Source organism: Rhea pennata, chromosome 12 (assembly GCF_028389875.1).
Source record: "Rhea pennata isolate bPtePen1 chromosome 12, bPtePen1.pri, whole genome shotgun sequence".
In the NCBI taxonomy this organism is placed as follows: domain Eukaryota; kingdom Metazoa; phylum Chordata; class Aves; order Rheiformes; family Rheidae; genus Rhea; species Rhea pennata.
In genome coordinates, this window is record NC_084674.1 from 22,031,303 (window position 1) to 22,056,587 (window position 25,285).

Below are 25,285 nucleotides of genomic sequence, written 5' to 3' on the forward strand. Positions count from 1 at the left end.
TGTAAGAATGGAGATTTATCCAGATCTGAAGTGCCTGGATTAAAGATGACAAGTGACAGCCAGACAAAGTACTCTTCCTCCAAGAGCCACTCTGCAACATAATTACAAAATCAATACATTAAGACTTCCAGAACTAGCCTACACTGATTATCTCTTTCCTGAGAAGAGCTGATAAATTCAGTGACCTGTTCTGAGATGCCACTGCTGACAAGACAGAAAAAGGGCAACAAGGACTCATAGCCAGCAACACCCTTTTCAAAATAGGTAATTATTCCTTTTAATTTCTTCCCCTAAGCATTGCAATAGCCCACGTATCGTAAATGTAGTTGGAAGACAGGTGTTGACAGTACCTTCTTCTGCTTGACAGAGTGCTCTACTTTGGAGGAGAGCAATACCATCACTGTATCAACAAAAGCCCCAAACCTGGCAAGTACTTTAGGTACTGATTAATATAATGATTATCTGGTATTAATTTAAGACAACTTGGTACTGATTGATACAACCAAATGATTTTTTCCAGCTAAAAGGAAGTAAAGAAAGATTGAGAGAGAATACCAAGCAAGTGAAACAAGGTCTATGAAAGGCCCTCTTCCCACAATTATATGAGCTCCGAGAATTGATGTTACTTTATGCTGATTCAATGGACTCTTACACATCTCATCTCCACAAACTACCCGTTTCTTTTTGATTTACACTATTATACCTGCAGTATTTGTTCTATCCCCTATGAATGCAAGAAGCTGGCATTAACCTACTTCACTTTGCTCTTACTTGCACTTTCCAGACTCCTCTGTTTCATCAGTTATCACAGCTAATTTAAGTCAAAAGCACGAAAACGAATTTTTCTCACTATCACTCACATATTGGCAAGAAAGGACATTTTTCTGCAAGAACCTTACCAAAGGGAAGCAGCTCTGGGGAGCTGCCTCAGCACCACACTGTTTGAGGTAGTCTGCCCAGTCGAAGTCCTGCCCAGGATAACCTAGGCAAAACACAAGCAAAAGGGTTAATTTAACAGCACAAAAATAAATGACTCATTTCAAGTTGACATCAGTGAAGGTCACTGAAATCCAACTAGGTTCACTCAAGTTTGTCAGCTGTCTCTAGCTTGAGTAAGCCATCTGAAGTCAACCCATAGCATGGTTCTCTCATCTTTAAGATATCCTCTTTTAAGAGTGCTTATTTTCACTGTTCCACCTTGATTCCCATTTTTGGATTGAAATGGCCTCAAAGTAAAATGAAATGACTTCACAGAGCACGAGCTGAAGTTCAAATAAAGTACATCTGCTAAGCCGACAACAGCAGCAAGCAAAACACAGCAAAGCATTTGCATCCTTTTACACGGCACAGATGAAACTCCAGTAAAGCTCCTGCAAGATTACTCCACTGGTGCAGTGCCAACTCTAAATCCTCTCATTTACTTTGGATCAAGTTTGGGACCTTTTTTATTTTTATTAAGAGAGCACCCAAAAGGCGCTCAATGCCAACATATTACTGAACTAAAGATACCAAATACCAAGCTGTTAAAGAGACCAGTTGTTTCAAAGAGACAAACAACAAACAACTGAAGGGAAACGGGTGGAAAAGCAGCGTGCTGCCACGATAGTCTGCAACTGGCAGTATGTTAGTAAAGGGACAACGGAAGCAACTGCCCCAGTAGTGACTCAGAAGCACTTCCCTGCAAGGGACTCCTGTGACTAGGCTTTGAGAAATGAAACAAAATTTAAGAACTAGTCTAAGAAAGCATTATTACCGTGACAATCTAACTATGACTAACTTAAAACGTTAAGTTCAACTACCCCTAAGGGGTGGGGAGGTACGCAGAACAGGACCCATTTATTTTTCCCAGTTCTAATCAATATCGTCAGGCATCTTGAAACCTTACACAGTTCAGAGTACCCATTACTTCAGACCTACTACCAGAAGAGAAGCTTAAAATATTTGTCAGCTTTAGTCACATGTCTAGAGAGCTGCATTTCATCTTCCACATGCAAAACCCTAGGTAATGCCAGGTCAAGCAAAGTTACTTTTTATACCTCACACAAGGAGAGGGAAGAGAAAAGCATCCTATGCTCTTTGCTCCTCTGATGTCACGAGCAGTTAAAACAAAATATTCCCAATTCAGTGGTGATGAACAAGAATACTGAGTCCTTGGTTTTACAATACCATTGACATTTCGATTTTGAGAAAGGTGTAAATAATTCGGTACCTGAATATCACTCCCCAGTTCCCTTATGTCCTGAAGCAATGTTTCAGCAATCTGCTACTTGCCTCATAGGTCCTTTGAAAAAAATACTTAATTATCTCCTAAGCGACAAGATACTCCCCAATTATTATAAGACACTGAGCAGGAATGTTCCATTTTGACCAGAAGTAAAAATCTAATGCAATGACTGTGAGCTTCTGTTATCATGTTAATTAATGCTGAAATCAACATTGCCTTCAGCACTGAAGCAGATCCTCCATTCTTCCAGATATTCAAGATTTTGTTCAAAACCAGCATGCCCAGCCACTGTCGTCTTCTCAAATCTGAGGATGCACCCAAGAAACTTCAGCTTTACTCAAAGCTGCCATTTCTCAAAATTTGATCTTTCCTGCTCTTTGCTTGTGCTACTGCACATAATTCTGCAAAAGTGTTGTCCCAGACATAGTACTCTGGGGACTGGCCACCTACTTCCTTCATAGAGGAGCGAGCACGACAAGCTTGCACAAACATACCTAGTGGGGGACTGAGATGCAAGCCATTCTTCATACTCCATTGCACAGGGAAAATACCAGCACTGTTGACATGACAAATGTAAGACTGGCTGGCTGTGCGTTCTGGTCTCAAGTCATCAATTTCTATCATGAAATATTTTTCATCGTATACCTGTAGTTAGCCAAAAGAGAACCACGTGGTCTTTAAAGTAGCAGATATTGAACTACTTCTCCCTCTCCCCCATTTGGTAACTTTATTAAACAGCAACACTAAGTTGTTTAACACCAAATACACAAAAATGGGTTCATCAAAACATTACGTGCCAGGACAACTCATTAAAAAAATTACAGAGTTAATAAGATTAACTGATGGTAACAGTAAAGTAGGTGCATGGTATCCTAGCTTTAAAGTTTTTCTCACTACAATAAGAAATATGGAACCGCCTTATGGAAAAAAGTAGACAAACTGGAGTTTGGGGTTTTATTATTCTGTAAAAATAAACTGCTTATTTTGACAATATTTGTGTCCCAGGATAAATTGTCACTAGCAAAAACACCTGAAAAATTCCTGAAATAGCTAGAAACAGAACAAACATCATGAAAAATAAATGATTACGCTTCACTCGGAACTGGTTATGCCTTTGATATATTTGCATTCAATTTTAAGAAATTGTAGGTTAGAATTTAAAAGAGAGAGGTCACCGAAATATAATGTATCATACTGAGAAAATGTTTGTCCAAAAGAAAAGGCAATATTTTCTGGAAAATATTTAAAAAATTAAAATATATCCTAGTTTTATGTTGTGCAAGAGTTGGTTTACTACATGAAAGCAGGTCTCTTCTAGGACCTTTCACCAGTTCATTATACAGGAAGATATAAATTGCTCAAAACCGGTTCAGGTTTTGGAGTTTCCCTTTCAACTTCTAAATCCATGTGTGAGCCCTTGTATCAGAGCTTATATATAATAATGACATTAACTTAAGCAAAAATGAAAAACAAAAATCCTTCTTCAATCAGCTACTCAAGATTATGAGAAACTGAGTTTCATTTTAATACTCTAAATTTGACAGTTTCAGCCATTTGGTCTTTCAGCCTGTTTCTTAATAAAATTTTCCCCCTCCTTTTTTAACCCAACGTCTTCCCCATCAGCAGTTGTTTTACAGGCACTTGTCCTCTAAGGTTCAACTATTTCATTTGAATGCAGTTTCAAGATTTTAAGATAATCAGTTAAGGACACCTTCCTAGGCATTTAAGAACACAAGTGGCAATTGAATTGAATCTTATCAGGACAAGTCAGTAAAGAAACTGGGTACCTTGACAACCGTAGCAGGAGAAATGACAAAAGGAGCCAGTGGGTCCACAGCTTCTAACTTCATGCCTTCAGAGAACGAATGCACTCCAATCACAGGTTTGTCCTGAAAGATCAAGCATCACACTGCTCATCACCCACCTTTAAGAGAGAATATCTACCTTAAATATGTTAGCTAAAGAGGATAACTTTAACCTTTATTAGTTCATTCTAAGGAATCGATGTGTCAGAGTACAAGTACTGGCTGTATAATGAAAACAAAAGGCCAGCTATGCCCCGCCGAGGCTGACAGTTCTCTATGAGTTTTAAAAAATTGAGTCCCAAAGATTTCCTCCTCTGGTGTTCTCCAGAAGGAAGGAAGATTTCACAACACAAGGTTGTCTAACAAGTCAATTAAAAGGAGTTCAAACAAAAAATTACTCAACATGAGCTAAACTAAAAGAGAACTGTAAACATTAAAATTATTCATGTGCAGTCTAACATAAAAACCTGCAGAAAAGTGTTCCTGCTCTGGAAGTACGATCATCCTGCTCTGCATATGATCCTTTAGCAATACATTCAAGATCAATAGCCACTCCTCTCCTGTTCTGTCCATGGGCCAAAATTAAACTGAGAAAGCCAAACTAAGGGCCTGCAGGGACTAAATTTTCATTACCATTTCTCTCAAAATATGCTCAGCATCAAGAATTTTATTTCAATCCATATAAATTTAAATTCAAACTCATTAGTAACATTTGCTTGCACTTAGAATATGATATACTAAACAAGTATACATATTATACAATAAATGTTGCTGTATCAGGTTATGCATCAGGTGATACACACGTTTAACTACTGATTTACTGAAAAATCAGGAAGAATGTAGTAACGTTGCACTCCTGGAGGACAATAATCTGTAAGGCCAGTTGTTAGACAACGGCAGATGCCACTATAAAGGATCAGAGCAGGGGATTTTTCCTAGCATAATAAGTAATGGCCCTAACAGTTGTGAAGGGTGTGTTGTCTAAATTAATGAGAACTGCATGGTAATACGATTTTTTTTTAAACTAGAGGGAGAGAGGAAAAAAGTTAAAAGAGGGGGAAAAAAAAGCATACAGGAAAGAAAAAAAAAGGTTGAACAACAGTGGCAGCCTTTCCTCAATCATTTCTTAGTAATTTAGCATTTTCATTGTGTCATCTGTAGCATGAAATTATACACAGTGTCTTTACCTTAAAAAGGTCAGTAGGAACTGATGACTCCTCTTCCTCCTCTTTCACCTTCCTCAGGATCTCTTCCCAATCTGCTTCACTCTTCAAGGACCTAATGGCTTGAGCAAAACCCAAGGGAAACAGTGAATGAAATCACCTTCTCTCTCCCCCCCACTCAGATAGCAAAGCAGTAAAGCCAAAAGTTTGATATGTGTTCCTTTAAGTGCTAAATTCTATCTGTTCCAAATCTGTGCAATTACATTTCTTCTTAAAAACATACTGCTTTGTTAGACATTTAGATATCTTATATATAAAGTCAAGCTACACTGGATGACCTGTATGTTGCTAGGTCTAGTTTTTCTTAAAAGGCAGGGGTCTCATCAACACTGAGGAAAACTGATGGAGAAAGGCAGGACCAGGAAACAACGTGCAGCTTGGTAATGTCAGTTTGTCTTATGCTAAAGCAAGCAGAAAGCTAAGACATGTCCCAAAATTCTGTGCCAAATGCCTAAGTTTTTTTTTCAGTGTCTGTAATTGCACATCACACATCCCTCTGATAGAACGCGAACCACTTTTACTAATAATACGTATAAAAGCTCCCTGAAGTCAAGCCTGTGAGGATATCAAAGCCTCTCACGCAGACATTAAAAGAAAACTAGCATAACAGCTACATTAAAATCATGACCTACCATTTTTAAAATGGTATTATTCACTTAAATAGTGCTTTGAAATCCATTCATCTAGTTTCTGTTAGTAAATAGGTACAAGCCAAATCACGATTTAATTTCAGCAGAGACTGGTCAAGGCAAAGGCAGTACTCCAAGAGATTTCAATCAAAATTGTTTTGTTTTCATGAACCAGATTTCTTCTTAGCTTAGAGGGAAAACACACAAAAACACCACAACAAGAACAACTGTTCTAAAAGAGCTGATTCCTGCAACTAACAGCATGAAACATGCCAGAACCTTAGATGTGTATTTGCTTTTGAGGAAAAGCTTTATAGGGTTACTCCCTCCAGCAACGTTTTCCAGTTTTACCAAAGTTTATTGCTCTGTGAGTTACCAGTAATAGAAAAGGCTCCTGCGATGGCAGGAGAGTAATTTCCTGCACTGGAGACAGATAAACTTTCAAATAAGTTTGATTAGTCCTTCCCAGAAATAGATAATGGAAACAAAACCCCAGAGCCCAGAATAACTACTGTGAAGCACACAGTTCTGCAAGAATTACAGATATATAGAAGAGGCAGGCACTCAGCAACAAGTTGGTCTGAGATCTTGCTTCACCATTTTACATCCCACTACTTGGATGACCAGAAACAGCTACCACCTACCCTGAGAGTGGAAAACCATCATCTGTCCTTTTTAAAGACATTTTGATATGCACATGATGCCTCTTTAGACAGAGCCTTAAATAGCCTAGAGCACATGAAGTCCCTACTGGGAAAGTTCCTATTGAGCAGTATTTCAACATGGAAAACTTGATTGCTTTGCTCCCAACCACCTTGTAGTGTTCAACAGATTACTTTCTCCCCATAAGTATACAAACCTACCAAAAATAACTGCAAAAGCAATCCTTTCCTTTGTATACACTACCACTTTGCACAAACAGGTGGAAGATTTTTACAGGGAAAAGCAGTTAGTAACATTTGAACAAAGAGATAAAAAGTCTTGTACTACTACTTACTGGTGTTTTCATTTGTATTTCACTTAGGTACAATATTTGTCAGATCATACCCTGATTACATGCAAGCGTATGTATCTGGAATACAGATTTAGAACACTAAAGCAATAGCAACATTCTCAAGCCTATGAATATAATCAGATAACAAAGATATATATTTTGAAATACCTAAAGGTGGTTGCAGGTCATATCCCTGTTGAGCTGCCCACCCCACTTGATGAAGGAAAGGGTCCAGGTAGAATATCCATTGGTCAAACTTGTCAGAATCCTCCACGCCTTCGTATCGCAACTTAAGTCTCCCCCCGACGTTTTCTACCACGTTGACAATCCAGGCCTCCAAGCAGTCCCGAAAGTTTTGCAGTTCTAGTCTGGAGCCTGGTGCAATGAGATCCAAAGGATTTTTTCCTCGGTGAAGCTACAATAAGGGAACAAGAGAAACATAAACCAAAGTTTTCTGTAAAACAGAGGAAAAAAAATCCTGTACTTCCACTTCTATTCTGTTATTAGACACATCCTTTCTGAATAACTGAAGTACCAACACAGCAGTAAAGAAATACAGCTCTCTTGCTAAGGGCAATAGAATTTACAATTTTAGGATCTCTGCTGCTTGCAGCAGAGCTTTTGTACTGCCTGGAGGTGCAGTCATACATTTCACATTAAATCCTCTTCATTTTTTTTTCAGAAGCAATAAGCCCTTACATATTTGAAGTTTGAAGGAAACAAGGATAAAATGTTTTAAAATTGACTCCTTTAGTACATAAAGGTGATGAGACTGAAAGGATACAATGATAAAAACATTAGCTCCAAGGAAGATTTCAACAATGTTTTCCAAAAATTGATGTTCTGCACTTTAGAATCAGACTTGATATGAGGTGATCAAGTATTAAGTGCAGAGAAAGGGATAACAATTTAATTGTTTACTAGCAAAGATGCAAGATGCAAGTGAAACAGTAACCTGTCCGTTAGCAAAAACAAAAAAATTGTTGAAAGGACTCAACTGAGAAAGGGGACCACACAAAAGGTCAGCTAAATAAAGGACTATTTCCCTAGAGCTATGTGAAGGATAAGCAGCCTAGAAAGCAGACTGAGACCAAAAGGTGTTTGAAAAAGGTCTTTCTTCTGATAGGTCTAATGAATAAATAGCCAGCCCAGGCCTGTAGTGACAGATATGTTCCAGGATAACACTATCAAAATTAAATGCTGTAAATAGGAAACATTAGGCAATGGAAGTAATTTTTTCTTAAATTCAGTCTCTTACTACAATGCCACCTAAATTTATGAAAGGAGTTGAACCGACAATCTGAATATTGGTACCAATTGCAAGTGGTCACTCACAGTGTCTTCACTGGCAGAGACAAAAAACCACCCACAATTTCCAATCAGCCCATTTGAACGCTTACCCCCTCCAGCAAGTTAGCGGGAGCACTGCATGCTCCTTTCAGCACCCGCTGAAGGAATTCCTCCTGGTCAGGAATCTTGTCCTTGATACCTAAGTTAAAAGCGAGGAAGAAAAGTGAGGAAGACAGACTGTAATTCTTCCTGCTCGTTAAATGATTAATTGGGCACCGAGACATTACTACGTTCTTGTGTCCTTTAACTCAGAAGAATCTACAATACACCCATCAGGAGCATCTTCAAAGAAGAAACAAAATAAAACAAAAACCTTTCCTTTCAAGGAAATTACAAAGTTGCAGAATTTAGTGGATGATGATTATGGAAACCACAAGTCCTGGTGTGCAAGTAATCCCAGTTTTGAAACTAAGCAATAACTCTCCGGTGAAAGACCAACCTATTACTGTAAGTCACGGGATTTCAGGTAAACACAGCAGATAACCTCAACTTGTCATCAGAAAAACACCACCAGCTCATAGCAGCAGTTAGGAAGGTGGCTTGCCAGGCTTATAAAGGACAAAAGTATACTTTAAGAAAGCGTGTACTCCCTCTTTTGCATTTGGAGCCATTACCTTCAGGCACTTTGAGAATCTTCTTGTTCTGTTCACACCAGCCAATGGGGTGCAAATCAGCTGTCATGATATCACACCAAAAGTCAGCCTTGCGGTCCTCCCCGTATCCATCGTAGCGCAACAGGAGCAACTGCCCACAGGTGGTAATGATGGTGGCTACCCAATAGGTGTTTTGGTCAGACTTGACAGCAACTTCTAACTTCATACCAGGGGCAAAACCATTCTGTAAACTCGTATCCACCTGAAGGGAGAGATTGTCACATTTCATCACTTCACAGAAATTTTGTGGAACAACATGGAGAACAATTTAGACATGCTCAACAGTAAAAATCTCAAGCAGAATACTGTCCAGTCTCCTCAGAGTGACAACTTCGTCATGTTACCTGACCCAAATTAGATTGTACACAGTCTTCATTAATGAAATCTCCTCCTCATTTTAGAGTATCTTCTTAGCCTTCAATTAATACATGCATCCTCCTGTCCTGGGAAATACCTCATGCGTTACAGCAAGGCTTTCCAACTCACAGCTCGGCTGTCAAGCTAGACAAAACTAGAGGTTAAACGCAGCAACACAACCTTGATGTTTGGTGTTAAACAACGTTTCCTTCAACCTTTTTGGACAAAGAGCCTGTTTAAAATACATACACACGCTTTAGATAACAATATAAGTGTCTCCTCCACCAGGTTCATTTAAGCAGGTGTGAATCTGCATATACTACAGAATAAGGATGTTTAACTTTTCTACTAGGACCCCAAACACTTTTGTATTGCGCTGTGCACGTGTGCACACACATGGCACGTGGGTGAGGAATCCGACTGCGCAGCAGCCATACTGAAATGTGAACTCTCTAAAGTAAGGGCAAAACATGAAGTTCCTTGCATCCCTAACCTCTCCCAGCAAAAAATACTCCTGAAAGGGCAGGAAGATCCTACCTGTTCTGCTCCCGCTACAGTATGCTTCCAAGCTACATTTAATTCCATAACCTCAGGCTTAATTCAAAATCCAGGACGATGAGCCCTTGTTCACAGCTGAATTTAACTGGTGTTTTCTTTCTTAAAAGGCCCCAAAGTCCCATTTCCTCTTTGAATTAACAGCCAGAAAGGCTTCAATATGTTGGAGATGCGGTAGATATTTTCTGGGTTATCGATTACCAGTAAGGTGCTGCTGGTTCAGTATCTGCCATAGCTATCACAGCACACACTGGCTTGCTAAAACAAATAAAACACCGCCGCCAAGGCCCCCCCACACTCTTAAGAGAATCACATTAAAAAAAAAATCATATACCTCTGTTTTTAAGCGTTAACACCTTTAAGTATCACATTCTCCACTTACAGAATCCCCTGCTTAAAAGCAAACCAAGCAGGACCCAATACCTGCAGATCTCTTTGAAGTGACATTACAGAATAATCACTTCAAAAAAGATACTGCCTTTTTGAAGTATCTTTTTTTAAGTATTTTAACAAAATACTTAATATTCCGATTCCTGAGAGAAAAGCCATGAGCTCCACACAAAGCCTGAGGAATCAGAAAATCTGCACAGAGCCTTGCAGCTGCCTTCTGCGGAGAGCCATATTCAAGCAAAACCAACAGTGATGGATGGAGCTTCCCCTGAGGTCAGGAGAATTCCTCAAAACGCAATCGTGCATGTTTCCCTGGTGGATACGCTGGAGTGCAAGAAGTTGGCACCCTCTTCTGGTAGCTGGCCAAGATGACACCACTGTGCGGTTTAATGCACAGAACTTCATTTCTTTAGACTTGACCACTGAGAAAACGAGTTGGCTGGAGCTTCTTGGAAAGAGCTCAGAGGATATTTTCCACGGAGCTGTGGATCTGAGAATGCTACCTTCCCCTTGCACGTACGGCAAGCTGAGACGGCCACTGAGCATGTAGTGACAACATCAGTCCCTGCCCGCTCCTTCTCAACATGTATTATCCCCCTCCTTTTCGCAGCCACGTCACAAATCAAACTAATGTTGATTAGGGTATCTGAATCAGCTCAGAAAGTTGCTTTTCAGCATGTTTACAGAACAATTTCTCCAAGAGCTCTGCTAGTACAATGGAGAAGACCACATGGAAATGGGTGTTAACAGCCAAGAGCAAAAGCTGACACATGTTAGAAATCGCTCAAGTAACATTTCAAGTGAGGAAGAAACAGAGGAGAAAAGAGGAACATAGAGCATATTAAGTAAGATAAGATGAAAAAAAGACAAAATGTCTGAAGACCATGCAAGTACGCAGAGCAAATATATAACACTAACTTCTATATAGAAGTTGCACAAAAGAATTAAAAAGAATATTACACAATTCTAATGAAAGTGTATTTAGACATAGCATGGGGGTGACAACACTGGCATCCAGCATCACTATGGGTATTTGATAAGGTCTTTTTCCTGCTAGACTGTATACAAAATAGTCACTGGGATCTCAGTAGTGTTTACATTTTAAAAATGCAAACAAATTAAACATTAAAACACATTTGAGGAAGTAGGTCCCATTTTCCAATGCATTTTGCCCACAGTTAGAACATTCAACTTAATATAAGCATACAAAAAAAGAAAAAAAGGGGGGCCTCTCATACATCAGCAAATCTAGCTTTTTGCTAACACAGGCTACGTAATCATGGATTACACTTCAACCTGCTCATGTATCCTCCTGCAATGTGAGTTAGGTATTTCACACCAAGTGTTCATAACAGAAGGCTGGTCAGAATCTTACTACTCCAATACTTAAAAACAAACTCCAAAACCTTCACTTTCCCTCTAAAGTTTATTTATAGCTAACACGCGCCCATTTAGGATGTCAACGTTATTCTCAGCTACCTATAAAAAGCTGTTGCTTTTCAACTAGAGCCACAGAGACTCAGCTTGGAGGGACCACTAGTAGCTAATGCAAAGACATCAGTGCTTGTGTGCTCTCCACTGAAAATTTCTCCCTAGATGTATCCTGGAATCGCACCAACCTTTTCTTAGGGCTTCATTGCATGTACAGGTTGTCATTATCCTCTAGGAGGCACGGAGGTTCTTCTCCACTATCTTTTCCAAACCGTTACCTTCTAATGGACATCAGAAATCTTGAGCAGATAACCTTGTGCTATTGAATTTCTTTTAAGAGAAAGATCTAGGTGATGTGATACTGCTGTAAGTATTCTCTGCTTGTCAATTCTGTGTCAGCAATAATTTTAAAAAATGTCATGTCAAGCTTATTACAAAACCCACCAAAACTGGCTTCCCGACAAATGCTGAAGGAAGTCTGCTAGTAAATGCCACGCAGCCTGGCAGTTCCCCTTCCAAAACAACACGTGGGCCTCTATTTTCCGCCTATCTGTTCATGCCACTGAACAACACTTCTGGCACTTCTGTCTCTCCAGCTATGGTACGGAGAGCACCAGCGAAGTTCGCGCAGCTCAGAGCCACCCTGGTTTTGCCCACAAGAGGGCATCCACTGCACCCAAAAAGAGAAGGATGAGCCCGCTACACTTTGTCTGCATTTGGTCGGTAAAGCACTCTCCATGACAATACCGCTCGCACCAGCAGAGCTGTACTGTAGTCCACGCATGTACGGAACAATAACAATAAAAAAAAGCAGGGACCATTATTATTGTCATTACCTAATCGCATTTCTGATGGCTGTGGCAATCTGACCTCTTGTTTACCCAGCTGAGGGGGCAAAAGGGTGCAGTACGTGGGTAACAAAGTCACCGAAAATGTGTGACCTAACGATTACCAAAATATAGCTGTCATGTTAACTCAGTTGGCCACTACTAGAAAGTTGGCATTACAATTATTTTGGTCTGAGCTATGATATAAATCTTCTTTAATAGAGATCAAATAAGGGAAAATACACCGGAGAAGTAGGCAGACTGCATCTTGCACGACGACTACAAAATGCCATTGGTGCAATTCCATACTACTCCTCAACTGGGGCTGCATGAGCACTACCACTCTCAGTAAACTTGTTCTTGCTAGAGCCTTCATGCACTAAGAAAAACACCAAAGCAAACATAGGTCTTGCCTCTTGAAAAACTAGACACCCAAATGCTTTTTTTGAACAAAAAGCTTACAATCCCAACGCATGGACAGCCTCTACGTTTACTGTACACCTTCACTAACAACACAACTGCCCTATTTTAACACATTCCTTAAAGTTTCTTTTATATTATATTAATATAACTTCTGCAGGTTACCTTTCATCTCAGAAAACTTTGTGATCCTTCAGTGAATGGAGCTGAGCTTGTTAAGTCTCTTGTACTGAAAGCAGGCAATACTAGATGTGAACACCAGAGCCCCACTTTTCTAAGATAGGTGCCACAGAAGTCATGACCCTCACTGGCATGGGGTAAACGACCTAGAGCTGGTCTTTGGAAGAATACTGAATAGCAACTTTAACAAGGAGTTTGACAAGGATACATGGCAACCTGGAATGTATTTTAATAATTGGAAGTGATCAAAGAGTTTTGGGAATCAGCTCTAACATAGCTCATCTTCACTGACAACTCAATGCATCAAGCCAGACCAACAGCCTTTATGTTCAGATCTCAGCCAAAGGAACGGTACAGTCCAGAGATTCAGCAACAGACACTTGATTCAACAATACCCAAGAGCAAAGACAAGGGCTTAACAAGACTTCATCCCATCCATCATGCCTGTGACCTACAATTAGCCTAATTAGTCTTCTAACTATTGCAGTCAAGCATTACATAGAACTATTATTTGCTCCTTGGGAATCATCATTAAAACCTTCTCTGAGAGCATGTTTGAATTCTGCTATTCAAGAATTCGTGATATTAATTCTAAACCCCAGCTCCTCCCTCCACAGCACTTCTCCGGTAGCAAAGACCAAAAGAGACTGGCCAGTTCAGGCTTCAAGGCAGGTGGATGGGGGAAGCCAAAGCTTATTTGCTGGTGTACAGAAAAGACTAGAAGTCCTCAACTCTCAGCACTTGAGGACAAGATTATGCAATGCTATGTATACAAAGGAAGTAGAGAAACAATAATAAAAAAGGAAAATTCCTTCTTTTTACTTTAATTTGATCCTAGTTTGTCTTCTGGATTTGAGTGCCTCAGTTCATTCAAAAAAACCCTAAATATTCAGCATATCAAAAGAATGCAGGAGAGAATAAGTAAATATACTCTCCCTTACTCACATGCTTAAAAGATCCATGGGGGGCTGCAGTTGCTCCTGTGTCTTCTAGATACTCATCCCAATTGAATTCCATTTCTTCCACACCAGAACCAGCATCTGGAAGAGAAGATAAAAACCTACTTTGCAATCTGTTGGCTTAAGCTTTAGGCTTTTAAGAACCGCAGTAAAGACCACTTCAGTTCTAAATGGCTGCCTACACAAGTGTCCAATGCACTTCAAAACACCAACCATCCTATTTAATTTGGATCCACAGCAACCCAAATCCTAAGAAATTAAAGAGTATTTTATACTAGATTTGGTCTGAGAGGTAATAAAACCTTGGAAATTTTGCTTCTGCAAAAGTTGCTTCTGCATCTGACACAGGAGAGAACAGGCGTAATTGTGCAGTCGTATCAGTAAATATGTATGGAAGAGATTCAGAATTCTGGGCAAGCCAGTCCTTTAGTGCATTAAATTCAAAACCTGCCAGGAAACAGCAATATCAATAGCAAGCAGTTTGAAAAGTAAGATCAAAAAAAAAAAAAAACAAAAAAACAAAACAAAACAAACAAACAAAAAAAAACCCACACAGGGAAATTAAGTCTCCCACCTTCATCACCCCACTTCTTTTCTTTTGTGAAAGATGGTGTTTATTTAGATGCTATAAAACACCAAAAGTACAGAGCAGGATTTTAGGATAGTTCGAAGGAAGACAACCTGGCATGCAACTGAAATCAAGAACATTTAAATTAGTCATTTAAAATACCAACTCAGAACGCGCAACAATTTCCGCGGAGCAAGAGCCACCTCATTTGGGGATGCAAGTCAGAATGGGCTAAAAGCACGCGGGCCACAGGTCAGTGCTCACTCCTGCTCGTAGCGACGCAGTTTAACGCTGCGCGTCCAAAAAACCACTACTACGTGCCCTTGTGAGACCTTCTGAAGGGCAAATATTTGCCCAAACGCCTGAATATCTTTAAATGGGTGGTGGTGGGGGGGGGGGGAAGCCACTCAAGTCTTCACTGTAAAGAAGGTTCATTTTCTCCTCAAGCTGAATGTTAAGCGCATCTTTGACTTTTCATTGTAATTCGAGGAATTATGATTTCCCCAAATTTAGCAGTGCATATTTAGCTAGCTTTTGTTTGCTGATGACAGTATCTGTTTTAAAGGCAGCTCATCTCTCTCCCAATCCTGGTTTCATTTTGCTATTTTTAAACAACCATAGTTGGTTACATTGGCCTTTCATAACGCTCAGAGCTCAAAGAACTCAGAGCTTGCATACGGGCATCAATTTTAAGGGGATAATTTTTAACTTACTGAAGAAACAGACCTGGAGGAAAGAATAGGTAATTTTATTTTTAACATTTTGAGGCAGTAAAGAGGATATGGCACAGACCACAGCTATTTGCAAATTAAGGTGGAGCTGATCAACGCTTTGGCTGCAAGTCATTCTGATCAAAAAATAACTGTAAAATGTTGCTAAAACAAGATTACTTAGCTCATTAAAACAACATTTGATTAAAAAAAATAAAGAGCTTAAGCTTACAGCCAGAGAACGAAGGCAGCAACAAACATCAGCTTGAAGAAAACATCTACGGTCAGTCAAAACCAAGAACGAACCTTGTCAGGTTCACGAGCCCTGCTCAGAAAAAGGCAAATAAATGACCGTGACCTACAGAAAAGCTCGAACAAGCTGCTAAAACAACAACTTCCACCCAACTCGAAGGAGGATTTTGTATTTAGAAAGCACTGGCTGTAGTCGCCAAGCGGGAATCTGTTTGACGGGAAAGCAAAGCGACGGCTGGGCGTCTTTTAACGAGCCGGAGGGCCCCAGTGCTGCGGGGCGACGAGAGCCGCCACGGCCTCGCCACGCCGTGGGTACGGTGTCATCACCGGCCCGCGGCCTCGGGGGCACCTAAGCTCCCTAACCGCGGCACAGGTCACTGAACGCGCTCAAAGGGTCAATTAGTAACTTCTGCCGCCACTTAATTGCTGCAAGGGACTCGTGAGACGGGGCGTTTGCATCCTGCCTGGGGTGTCTCTTGCCCCTAACTACAGCTGCAGACGGGTCCCAGCTGGCTCGGCGGTAGCACCGGTCCTTTTTCACTCCGCAAACCTACGGTCTCCGCAGCTTCCACGGTTTTAGGTCTAAAAGAGCTGTTCCCTTCCAGCTCTGCGCTGCAGGGAGAAGGGCTCGGATTTCTTGGCGTCATAAAACGTCCAAATCTCAACAGCACCTTCCAACAGCTCTTCTGGAATTCTTTTTCCATAGAAAAACCCCACAGTTTCCTGTCCTCCATGCACTGCGGATTCAATAGTCTTCTCCACTTTCTTTCTTTCTTTTTCTTTTTTTTTTGTTTTTTGGAGAGGGATGTGTGGTTCCTTGTAATCAGAACAGTTTAAAAACATTTTTATAGAAGTACCCGTAACTTCTTTCGTTCATGAGGCTTCACCTTTCTCGCCTTGCATTGAAGCCTACTACAGTTTTACACTTAAGTGAGACTAGGTTACTAGCTGTGAACTTCAACCACTTAACAGGCAGAGGGGGAATTTTCAGGTGGTTTCCTTCCTTTAGGAGACTGCCGCTTACAGCCGGGGGCCCTCTGCATCTATACGATACAGCAAATATCTCTTTTGTATCTCGCATACTGCCTTGCCACAGTACTTCAGGTTATTTAGTGTAGCATTTATTTAATGAATATGAATCATGAAAAGCTCATTAAATAAAGCTCCAAGCAAAAATGCTATAAAATGTTTCATAGTGAGAGAAGCAAATTATTTGTCTAATTGTGGAGCAAACATGTGCCAGGAATATAGAAAACATGAATAATCTCTCTCTTTTTTTAAAAAAAAAAAGACATCTGATGCAGAGACACTTCAAGAGTTTGGCTAAGGAGCATCTCTCTGTTAAGGCTTAAGCTAGCTGGAAATACCTGAGAGTCAAAATCCAATTGCTATTCTGTTTTTACTGGTACAAGAGTTACAGCAGAGCAAGGCCCCATTTAAGTCTTTTGATCTAGTCGGTTGATATATTTTGCAAGATCCTGCTCCACAGCGCTGTTCTTGCAGATTAGCAGATACTGGGATACACAGAGGACCAGTTTAAATGAATCTGCCTTCCAGAGGGCCCGTATGTCTGTATTAAACATACTAATCAGTTTGAATTCAAACTACTCAGCAAAACCTTATATATTTGCACTAACAGCTGATGTCTATTGTGAAAGAACTTGCAGATTAATATAACAGATGCCAACAAGCAAAAACATATTTAACCCATTTAATCCTCAAGCACAATTTACTAATATAATGCTATAGATGTGTACATACATATATATATGTACGTATATGTTTTCTCTCTCTATATATATATATGTATGTATATGTTCTCTCTTCCTCTCTGTATCCTCAATTACTTACAAGTCCTAAATGAATTCAGGTTTCTTCTACCTAAAGAGAGACATTTTCTCTGTCTCAGACAGGATGGCTGAGACATAGGTTAGTTCAGTGGTGGCAAAGCACAACTTTGGCAAAGGCAAGCAAAGAAACCAGATGTGATTCTCAGCTCCGTGGTCTCAGTATACAATGAGCTTTTTTCAACAAAGCTTTCAAAGCAAATGACTAGATTTTCTCAAGTAAAATCTGAAAAGTGTCCTACAGAGATTCTATACAGAGTGTTTATTCACTCTGGAGGTGAGAAAATTGTCTGTAGGAATATTAAAAATTTCCAAGATAAGTACATCTCTTTCCATTTACCACTATTTATACCAGCCTTATTTTCAACACTAGCTCTTCAATTCTGAATCTTGCCACGAAATATGGTACGTTGCTCTCAGATACATACATGAAGCGAAAGAATACCAAACCGTACCACTTCGACGCAAGAAGGCAGCGAGATACGACTACATTCATCCTTAAAAATACCTGCAATGGAAGCAGTCGACACCAGACTTCGTTTTGATCTTCGGATTTGAGTTAAATTCTCACGACCAGTAACTTTCATGCAACTTTAATATGATTTAGTTTGAAGGCTGTCATATTGGACATTTAACTACATCACACTGAAGTCTGCAAGACCTTCAATTAATGCTAACCTAAAGGTTCCTCACCAGGAAACTTAGACATATTTCAATCTGATTTTAATAACAGTTAATCTTTCCAGCTATATCAGCTACAAGGCCGTGAATAAATAAAGACACGTTGCAATTCTGGCAGCTGAAAGAGACTGTGGCAAGAATAAAAGTTGTCGTTCCCACTTGTAGTGCAGGGGAGCATCACAGCTGACAATCCTGGCCGCTGCCTGCGCTCTCTTACTCAGGGGCTGTCCAGTAGATAAACACAAAGAAGGCAGGGGAATCACCAAAAGACTGCTAAAAATCATGAACCGGAAAAACTATGCCACTTGGAGAATATGAAGGGAATTTTTCAGTGGTGGTCTAAGACCTAATCAAAATGTAAATTAGTTGGGACTGGTCTAATTTAAAGCTCTATAGGAAAATGGTATGAGAAAGAGAGCACAAAAGCTAAACCAACGTGCATATGTTTACATGGTTAGCATTTTCTGAAATTAATGACGAACTCAGCCAGTATGGCTCTCTTAAGGAACTGTTTGCTTTTTATAACCACCTATACTGAAACCAGACACAAAAAGGATGTTCAGGAAAATAACCGTTGAGTAAACTGAAGAAAACAGCCAACTCTCCATAGCGATTCCCCAAGCACATACAGAAGATTGTGCGACTTCTTCTATTTTTAAAAGAGCATAGAAAAAAACATTCAATAAAAGTTTTAGTACAGAAGGATGTCCTGTGAACACCCTGCTGCTGACCATGTATAGATCTATTTACTTTTTTTCTCAGCTGCCCAAACCCTCTTCCCTTTCTTACACTTTCCAGTAGCAGAAGAAACTGGATTTGCACATGCCTGGAGAAATTTTGCCTACTTGTGTGTGCTGCTTTTTTTGCTTATTTGAGGATATGAGGTTGACAACAACCTGAAGGTTTGGTTACGGATAATTATCAGAAGGCATATTTCAGCATTAGATAGCAGACGATAGTATTCTGCTAGAGGCCTGCAGACTAAACTTATGTTTAACATATCTTCAGTAACACTGAGAGCAATCTGACTTTCATAAAACCAAATCATCAGTAGCAAACTGTCCTGTGAGGAAGTGCTGCTTGATAGAGAGTTGCCAAAAGAAAGTAATACTCAGCTAAAATCTTAATCCAGTAGTTTATACTAGTAACTACAGATAAAAATTTACTGCTACTTAACTGTATGAATGCTATAGGTAGAGATCTTTTCAAGGAAAAGCAACAAACCATGGCAGGCCAAATCAGAAATACAGATAATCCCTATCCTCAAAAAGAGCGTAAAAATTTAAGGACTCTGCTTCAGAAAGCTGTGGTGTCCCCAACTGTCCCAGACAAGGACACTCTTTTCAGCTTAGTGTTTCAAAGGAACCAAAATCTGAGTTAATTTATCATAATATACCACTCTGCAGCAATTCAGAAGCTGATGTCTCAGTCCCAAGTGGACAGCAAGGCTCATCAGAATAACAGGACAGACTACCATGGAACCAAACAGCTTCACTTATCTGACCTGTAAATCCATCACCCCAACTTTGTCAGTGTTAAGAATCAGATGAAGGCAGGTAAGAACAGAACAAGATAATATTAACCATTTGGACAGGCAAATGTCTCAAAATAATAATTACAAAGCCACTGAGATTTTCACAAGCTCATCTCATACTCATACCCTGAAGAGGCTTCTTAAAAACACAGTTACTAAGGTGGATCAGAATTTTTCTTCTGAGCCACGCAGTCAGAATCCAACCCATAGCAACAGAAGCTTAAGCTTCTCCTTGTACAGTGCAGAGCGTAAGACACTTGCCATATGAAACGTGCATTGTACTCATCTCGGTCCCATCTCAGTTGCCAAATGTTTGGAGAAGCTTTAGCCCTGGAAGCCAGCTGGCATATTACCTGCATCATACTGCTGTTCTCCATTCATCTCCACAGTGGTCCAAGGATTATTCCAAGCAGCCAGAAGCAGCGCAACCCAAGCTTGTCACAGTTTGCTGGTCATGAGTTGTCTCCCCCCTTTCAGTCCTACTGACAATGAGGACATTCAAGAAGGGATGATGAAAACAAACCTGAAAAAAATATTAAGAAAATCATTACCTGATATTAACTACTCTTCAATACATTAAAAATATTATTCTCCAGCAAAAAGCCAAAAGCTTTAAAGCAAACAAAGACACCGTATTGCATTTACTCACTTTTAGCTACTGCACACACATATCCCCTTCAGCAGACCAAAAACTGCCTCAGGAATAAAAATTTCTAAAGCAATTAGGTACAGAACCTATTTTCAACATCTCTCCTGCCCCCAAACAAACTCACCCCTCTCAGAAGTTCCTTCGACCCTGCACAAGGCTAAAAAGCATGGAAGTAACCACATTGTGGCTTAGGAACAAGACGGAACAAGAGAATCAAGTTCTTATTTCACCTAGACCAATGAAAGTGTCAAAAGTCAAGACAGCTAAACCGACGCTGGCAAAGCGCCCTTACCAAATGTCTGTTCAGGCTCTTGGGTTTTAATATTTTAGCAATTTGCTTTTCACAAGCCTTCAAGGGATTGGCAGCGCTGGCCTTGTATTGCTATAAAACAAGCTTAAATATATGTATACATTTTAGACTTACTAGACTGTTGACGGCTCAACCAGTGAGCTATCATTTCAGCACTTTCCCAGGACCTGGAGATACCAGTGACACTGTTCTGCTGTGAAAGGGTAGGTCATTTATTATCACAACGTTGTGTTTTATGTAAGTTGAAAAAACAATCAATACTCTCTGCACCTAGATAAGTACCTTTTTTTGTTTCATTTTAAAGTCCTTTACCAGGTTATTTAAAATTTTCTGTTTTTTTTAAATAAGCAGTCCTATAGAAGTTCCTTTTAATGTATCTTACCTAAAATATATATTTTCAGTTGTTCAAAAAAACAGTCAGGTCATTCTGTATATTTAAGAAATGCCCATATTGACTTGACCAGCAACAACAGTTCCTCAAGGAGAAGCAGTCCCATACCATGACAGAGCAGAAGGCTGTCCCTGACTACAACACGTAAGAAATATCACAGTTCTGTAGTATGAAAAAAACAGCATAAATTATATAAATCCGGCTCAGTCCTAAAATGTAACCAGTCATCTCTTCAGTCCTTCCACTCACCAAATTCCCTTAAGTTTGCACTTAAAGATTTCACCTCCAAGGGACATGGCCCCTGGTCGCTCTCTAGGGCTCTTCTCTGCCGATAGCGCCCAAAATTGCTGTGGGGGCAGGAGGACAAGAACGTTAAATGCGCTGAAGCTGTTTGGTTTTCACCTTTATTACACACACATACACACACATGGCACCTACATGGAACGCTTTACTGTTGTTTGAGCTGAAGGGTTATCAAGCAAAAATAATCCATTTAAAAAAAAAAAAAACAAAAACAGACAGACATTTTGTATTGCGAAGGCTCAGCTTTCAAGCCTTTAAGCCCATAATTTAGTGTTGGAAGCTAATCCATAAGCAATAAGCAACTGCAATTCCTACAAGCAATTGAAATCATAATTTCTTTACTACTGGCAGAAACTGAGGCAGTGTAGCTCTAAAGTGAGCCCAGTAGCTCTCAAGTATTTTTGTCCCCAAAGCCCTGGCACAGGCTTGAACACATTGAGCCCAAAGCAGAAATCAGCCCACTTGCAGAATCCAACAAACACAGAATCATTTGATAACATGGTTAGGGACCAAATACTGCAAGAATTTTTTCTCTTACAGAATTCCCCACTAAAGTAAGTTGTATAGTAAATAAAAAAAATGAAGAGGAGTTTTTTTTATTATTATTAATATCACACCCTACGTGACAGAACTTTCTCAGCCTTGAAAACAAAATTGTTTCCTTAAAAAATAATGCTTAAAAATAGATATTCAAAAGTCCTTTGCATTCCTGATGAATGTCTGGGTAGCAGCTCCTTTTTCTTTTTAAACAACGTACAAGAAATGAAGCAAAGGACTAGAAGTTTTTCTTTTAAAATGATAGATGCATTTCTATTTTAACACCAAAGCAAAGGAGGCATGGTTTAAAAGAGAGAATCCTTAGGCATTTGCAGTGTCTTAAGATCTTCTGAGTTTTTGTAGACACTACAGGTCTCTGAGACTACCTGACAATCTAACAACCTAACAAAAATACTGAGTTTTAAAATGCTCATTCCCACCAGAGGTCTAAAAAGCTGCAGGAGTGGTAAGACTTCATATCCCATTAAGACCTCCTCTTGAATGACAGCTTAATGCCACAAAAATCTACCACGCAGATGATGCAAGATTTTATTTATTACAATTTCAGGAATACTATGGCTAGAGAGCTCAGCTGCCCGTTTCTCCTCTACTGCTTCTCACAAGTTCTCCACAGCAGAAAGTTTGTGCTAAGCAGGGACCTGCCAGGCTCACCAGCTATCTCACACCTGACGTCTGCCTCGATGAGAAAGTTACGGACAAACTAAATCACAGGCACCACCTTATCTACCTCCATCTGCTCTATATGTAGTTTTTCCATGCTCTCAGGACAAACTAGCCTGTGGTAAGCTAAAACAACCTACCTTTCTGAAGATCATTTCTTCTACAGACAGACCTACAAGCTAAACTTGCATTTATTTTACCCTTTATGCAGTAGTGCTGGGAGATTATGTCACCGGGAACCCGCACAATGCTTGGCAAACAGCAAAGACCGAAGCAACAAAGTGCCTTTTATCATTAATCAAAGTATTTCTTGGTAATGGCCTATTATAAGCCTATCAACTGTCATTCTGTTAAGCCAAAGCAAAGGCAACACTGGAAAATACCGAGTGAAGCACGTAGTCCAACAAATTTTGGGATATACCACTAGTTTTTAATAGTCTTGCCCTGGTAAAGCACCTCAAAAATTAACTACAATTAAGATATTTTCAATTTATAGTACCCAGCTCTCAAGTAACTTCTGTAACTAAGCTAGATCATGTAAAATCAACTCTTTTTGCAACACAGAAAATTTTAACACACATACAAATGCAGTTCCTCTTGAATTCAATTCAAATTCTACCCAAGCTAAGATTAAGTAGTCAATCAGGATTTCTGAAGCAGTACCGGTGTTTTATGAACACAACATTGAGAGCACTTGCAAACAGCATCAGCCACGTCTGATGCTTCGAGCGTGGCACCCCCAAAGATCTGATACATCTAACTGGCAATCGGCAGAGGACACGCAAGTATCGATGGCGCAGGGCTGATCTGGAAACATTTTAGATCCTTCGGCCTTACTTCTGCTTTTCAAACCTTCTTTCAGCACATGAAATATTCAGATGTTAACAACTGGAAGCTGCATTAAAAACAGTTACAGTTCATTAAGGCCAGATGGCTCACTTGAATATGAAAAGAAATCAAACGAGCTGGATGTTGAATTAAAATAAATCAGCTGGTGTCTGAGGCTTAATATTTTAAAACAAAGGAGCAGGACACCATGGGGACATGAGATAAAAGTTTGAAACGCTTCCTGTCTGAGCAGCGAAGTCGAGAGCCTTAAGCTATGCTACCAGACAGCATCTATGGTGGGATGCCATCAATGTGTCCGGAGCTGGTCTCCCCTCACCACCAAACCCCATCTCATCCCTTGCACCCCAGCTGCGCCTTGCAATGGTCAGTTGAACCTGTTGGGAAGTTAAGCCAGTAGAAAACAAAATGTACAAGGAAGGGAAAAAGAAAAAAAGAAAGAAAAGTTTTCCTTGACCAGCTCAATCCTCTGCACTGAAACAGTCCTAAGCGTCACTGTTGCTCTCCTGGTTTCCAGCATCAGAAGTGCTAGATTTGTGCCAGAAACACAAAAGCACAGCCTACCCTAGCTGTAACGGCAATACTTCTACAGCGCTGGGAAGGAGCTACAGAAAGGATTAGGTTTCATCAATTTCCTGCATTCAAAGCCATACAATAATTTTTTTTATTAAAAAAACCCCACTTTTTTCTGTCATCTCAGGCTTCACTCACCATAGGTCTGGCAGAAGAGGCAGGTGATTGCAAAGGTCTTCAGAGCCTGACACCTACAACCCTACCACCAAACAGGGAGACCATCAAAGCAGTGAGGAAAGGTAAAAATCCATTTTATATTATCCTTGGGTTATACTCTGGATGGGGAGGAGAGGAGGTAAATGTCCTCCTGATGCTTGTGTCCATTCACATGTACATGCGTGCTTTTTCACTCAAAGGAAATACTAATTATATATTCCCTTTGAGGGGAAAAGGCACATGCACTTCATCTCAAGGCTTTTTGTAACAAATCTGGTATTGTGAGTCTCATGGTCAGGGCTTTAACCATGCCCTCTGCAGCGCACCTTCTAATTAAATCTGGTGTTTTGCAGCAGATATTCTTGCTGAGATTTCAGCAAGAAAAACTATTCAGGACAAAAGCATCCCTCTGCTACAAACTTCTGCCTGAAAAACATTCAGAAAAACCAATGGGAAGCACAAAATAGGCACAAACATAGCAGAAGCAGCAACCATTTCTCAGTGTACAGTTAAAAATAGGAAACAACCATTATTTCCTACGTTTCCGCATAGGTTCTAACATATTGACCCTTTTAGTGAATATCCCTGATTCATCCTGCTAATGCACAAGCCCATCATAAAAGCTTTTCTGTATTTAAGATCTATAACTCATATGAGAAATTAGCCGGAAGGAGAGATTTTTCCTTTACAGAGAGACGACTACAAGAACACTACACACCAGTGGACCCAATCTTATCACTGCGGTGAACCTCTGGAAAGCATCTGCACAGACCTTCAAGCCCAATTTCCCTCGCTGCCATGCATGGATTGCAGTTATACTGCACCCAGGTCCAAGGCTAACTTGCTCTCTTCTTCTCCACAGTCTGTGAAAGTGCAAATTTAAGCGCTTTTTTTTAACCTTTTCCCTAACCTACATCACGAACGCACGCATCAGCTGCCCATTTTGCCAGGAGAGGCAGAGGACGGCGGATCCACGTGATGGGGGGGAATGCTGCTAACCAAGATTTGCAGGCACTACGCACCACGCGCCTTATCAACACTCCAGCAGATCTCAGCTAGCCCAAATGCTGCTGCACAGGGTCCTCTACCCTAGCAGATAAGCGAGCCAGAGAACATCAGGCCTTCGGAAAACACATTCACACCCTCTCCAAAGACAAAAAGGTTCCACCCAGACCAACTCAGTCTCTATCAGCAAAAGTGGGAAAATGGAAAGGACCTTCTAGGATGACACCTTTTTATTTGCAGGCCTT

General features: G+C 40.1%; 1 protein-coding gene across 1 annotated transcript in view; it reads right to left on the bottom strand.

Moving 5' to 3' along the window:
- SFMBT1 (Scm like with four mbt domains 1) overlaps window positions 1-20,008 on the bottom strand; it is a 41,515-nt gene extending 21,507 nt beyond the window's left edge. Inside the window, exons 1-9 of the mRNA XM_062585205.1 lie at window positions 19,943-20,008; window positions 13,984-14,078; window positions 8,840-9,080; window positions 8,276-8,364; window positions 7,044-7,290; window positions 5,217-5,314; window positions 4,012-4,113; window positions 2,719-2,869; window positions 900-982 (exon numbers count right to left, since the gene is read on the bottom strand). Of these exons, the coding sequence (XP_062441189.1) occupies window positions 900-982; window positions 2,719-2,869; window positions 4,012-4,113; window positions 5,217-5,314; window positions 7,044-7,290; window positions 8,276-8,364; window positions 8,840-9,080; window positions 13,984-14,078; window positions 19,943-19,970 (1,134 nt within the window). The 5' untranslated portion in view covers window positions 19,971-20,008. The remainder of the gene's footprint in view (window positions 1-899; window positions 983-2,718; window positions 2,870-4,011; window positions 4,114-5,216; window positions 5,315-7,043; window positions 7,291-8,275; window positions 8,365-8,839; window positions 9,081-13,983; window positions 14,079-19,942) is intronic.
- Between the last annotated feature and the right edge of the window lie 5,277 nt (window positions 20,009-25,285).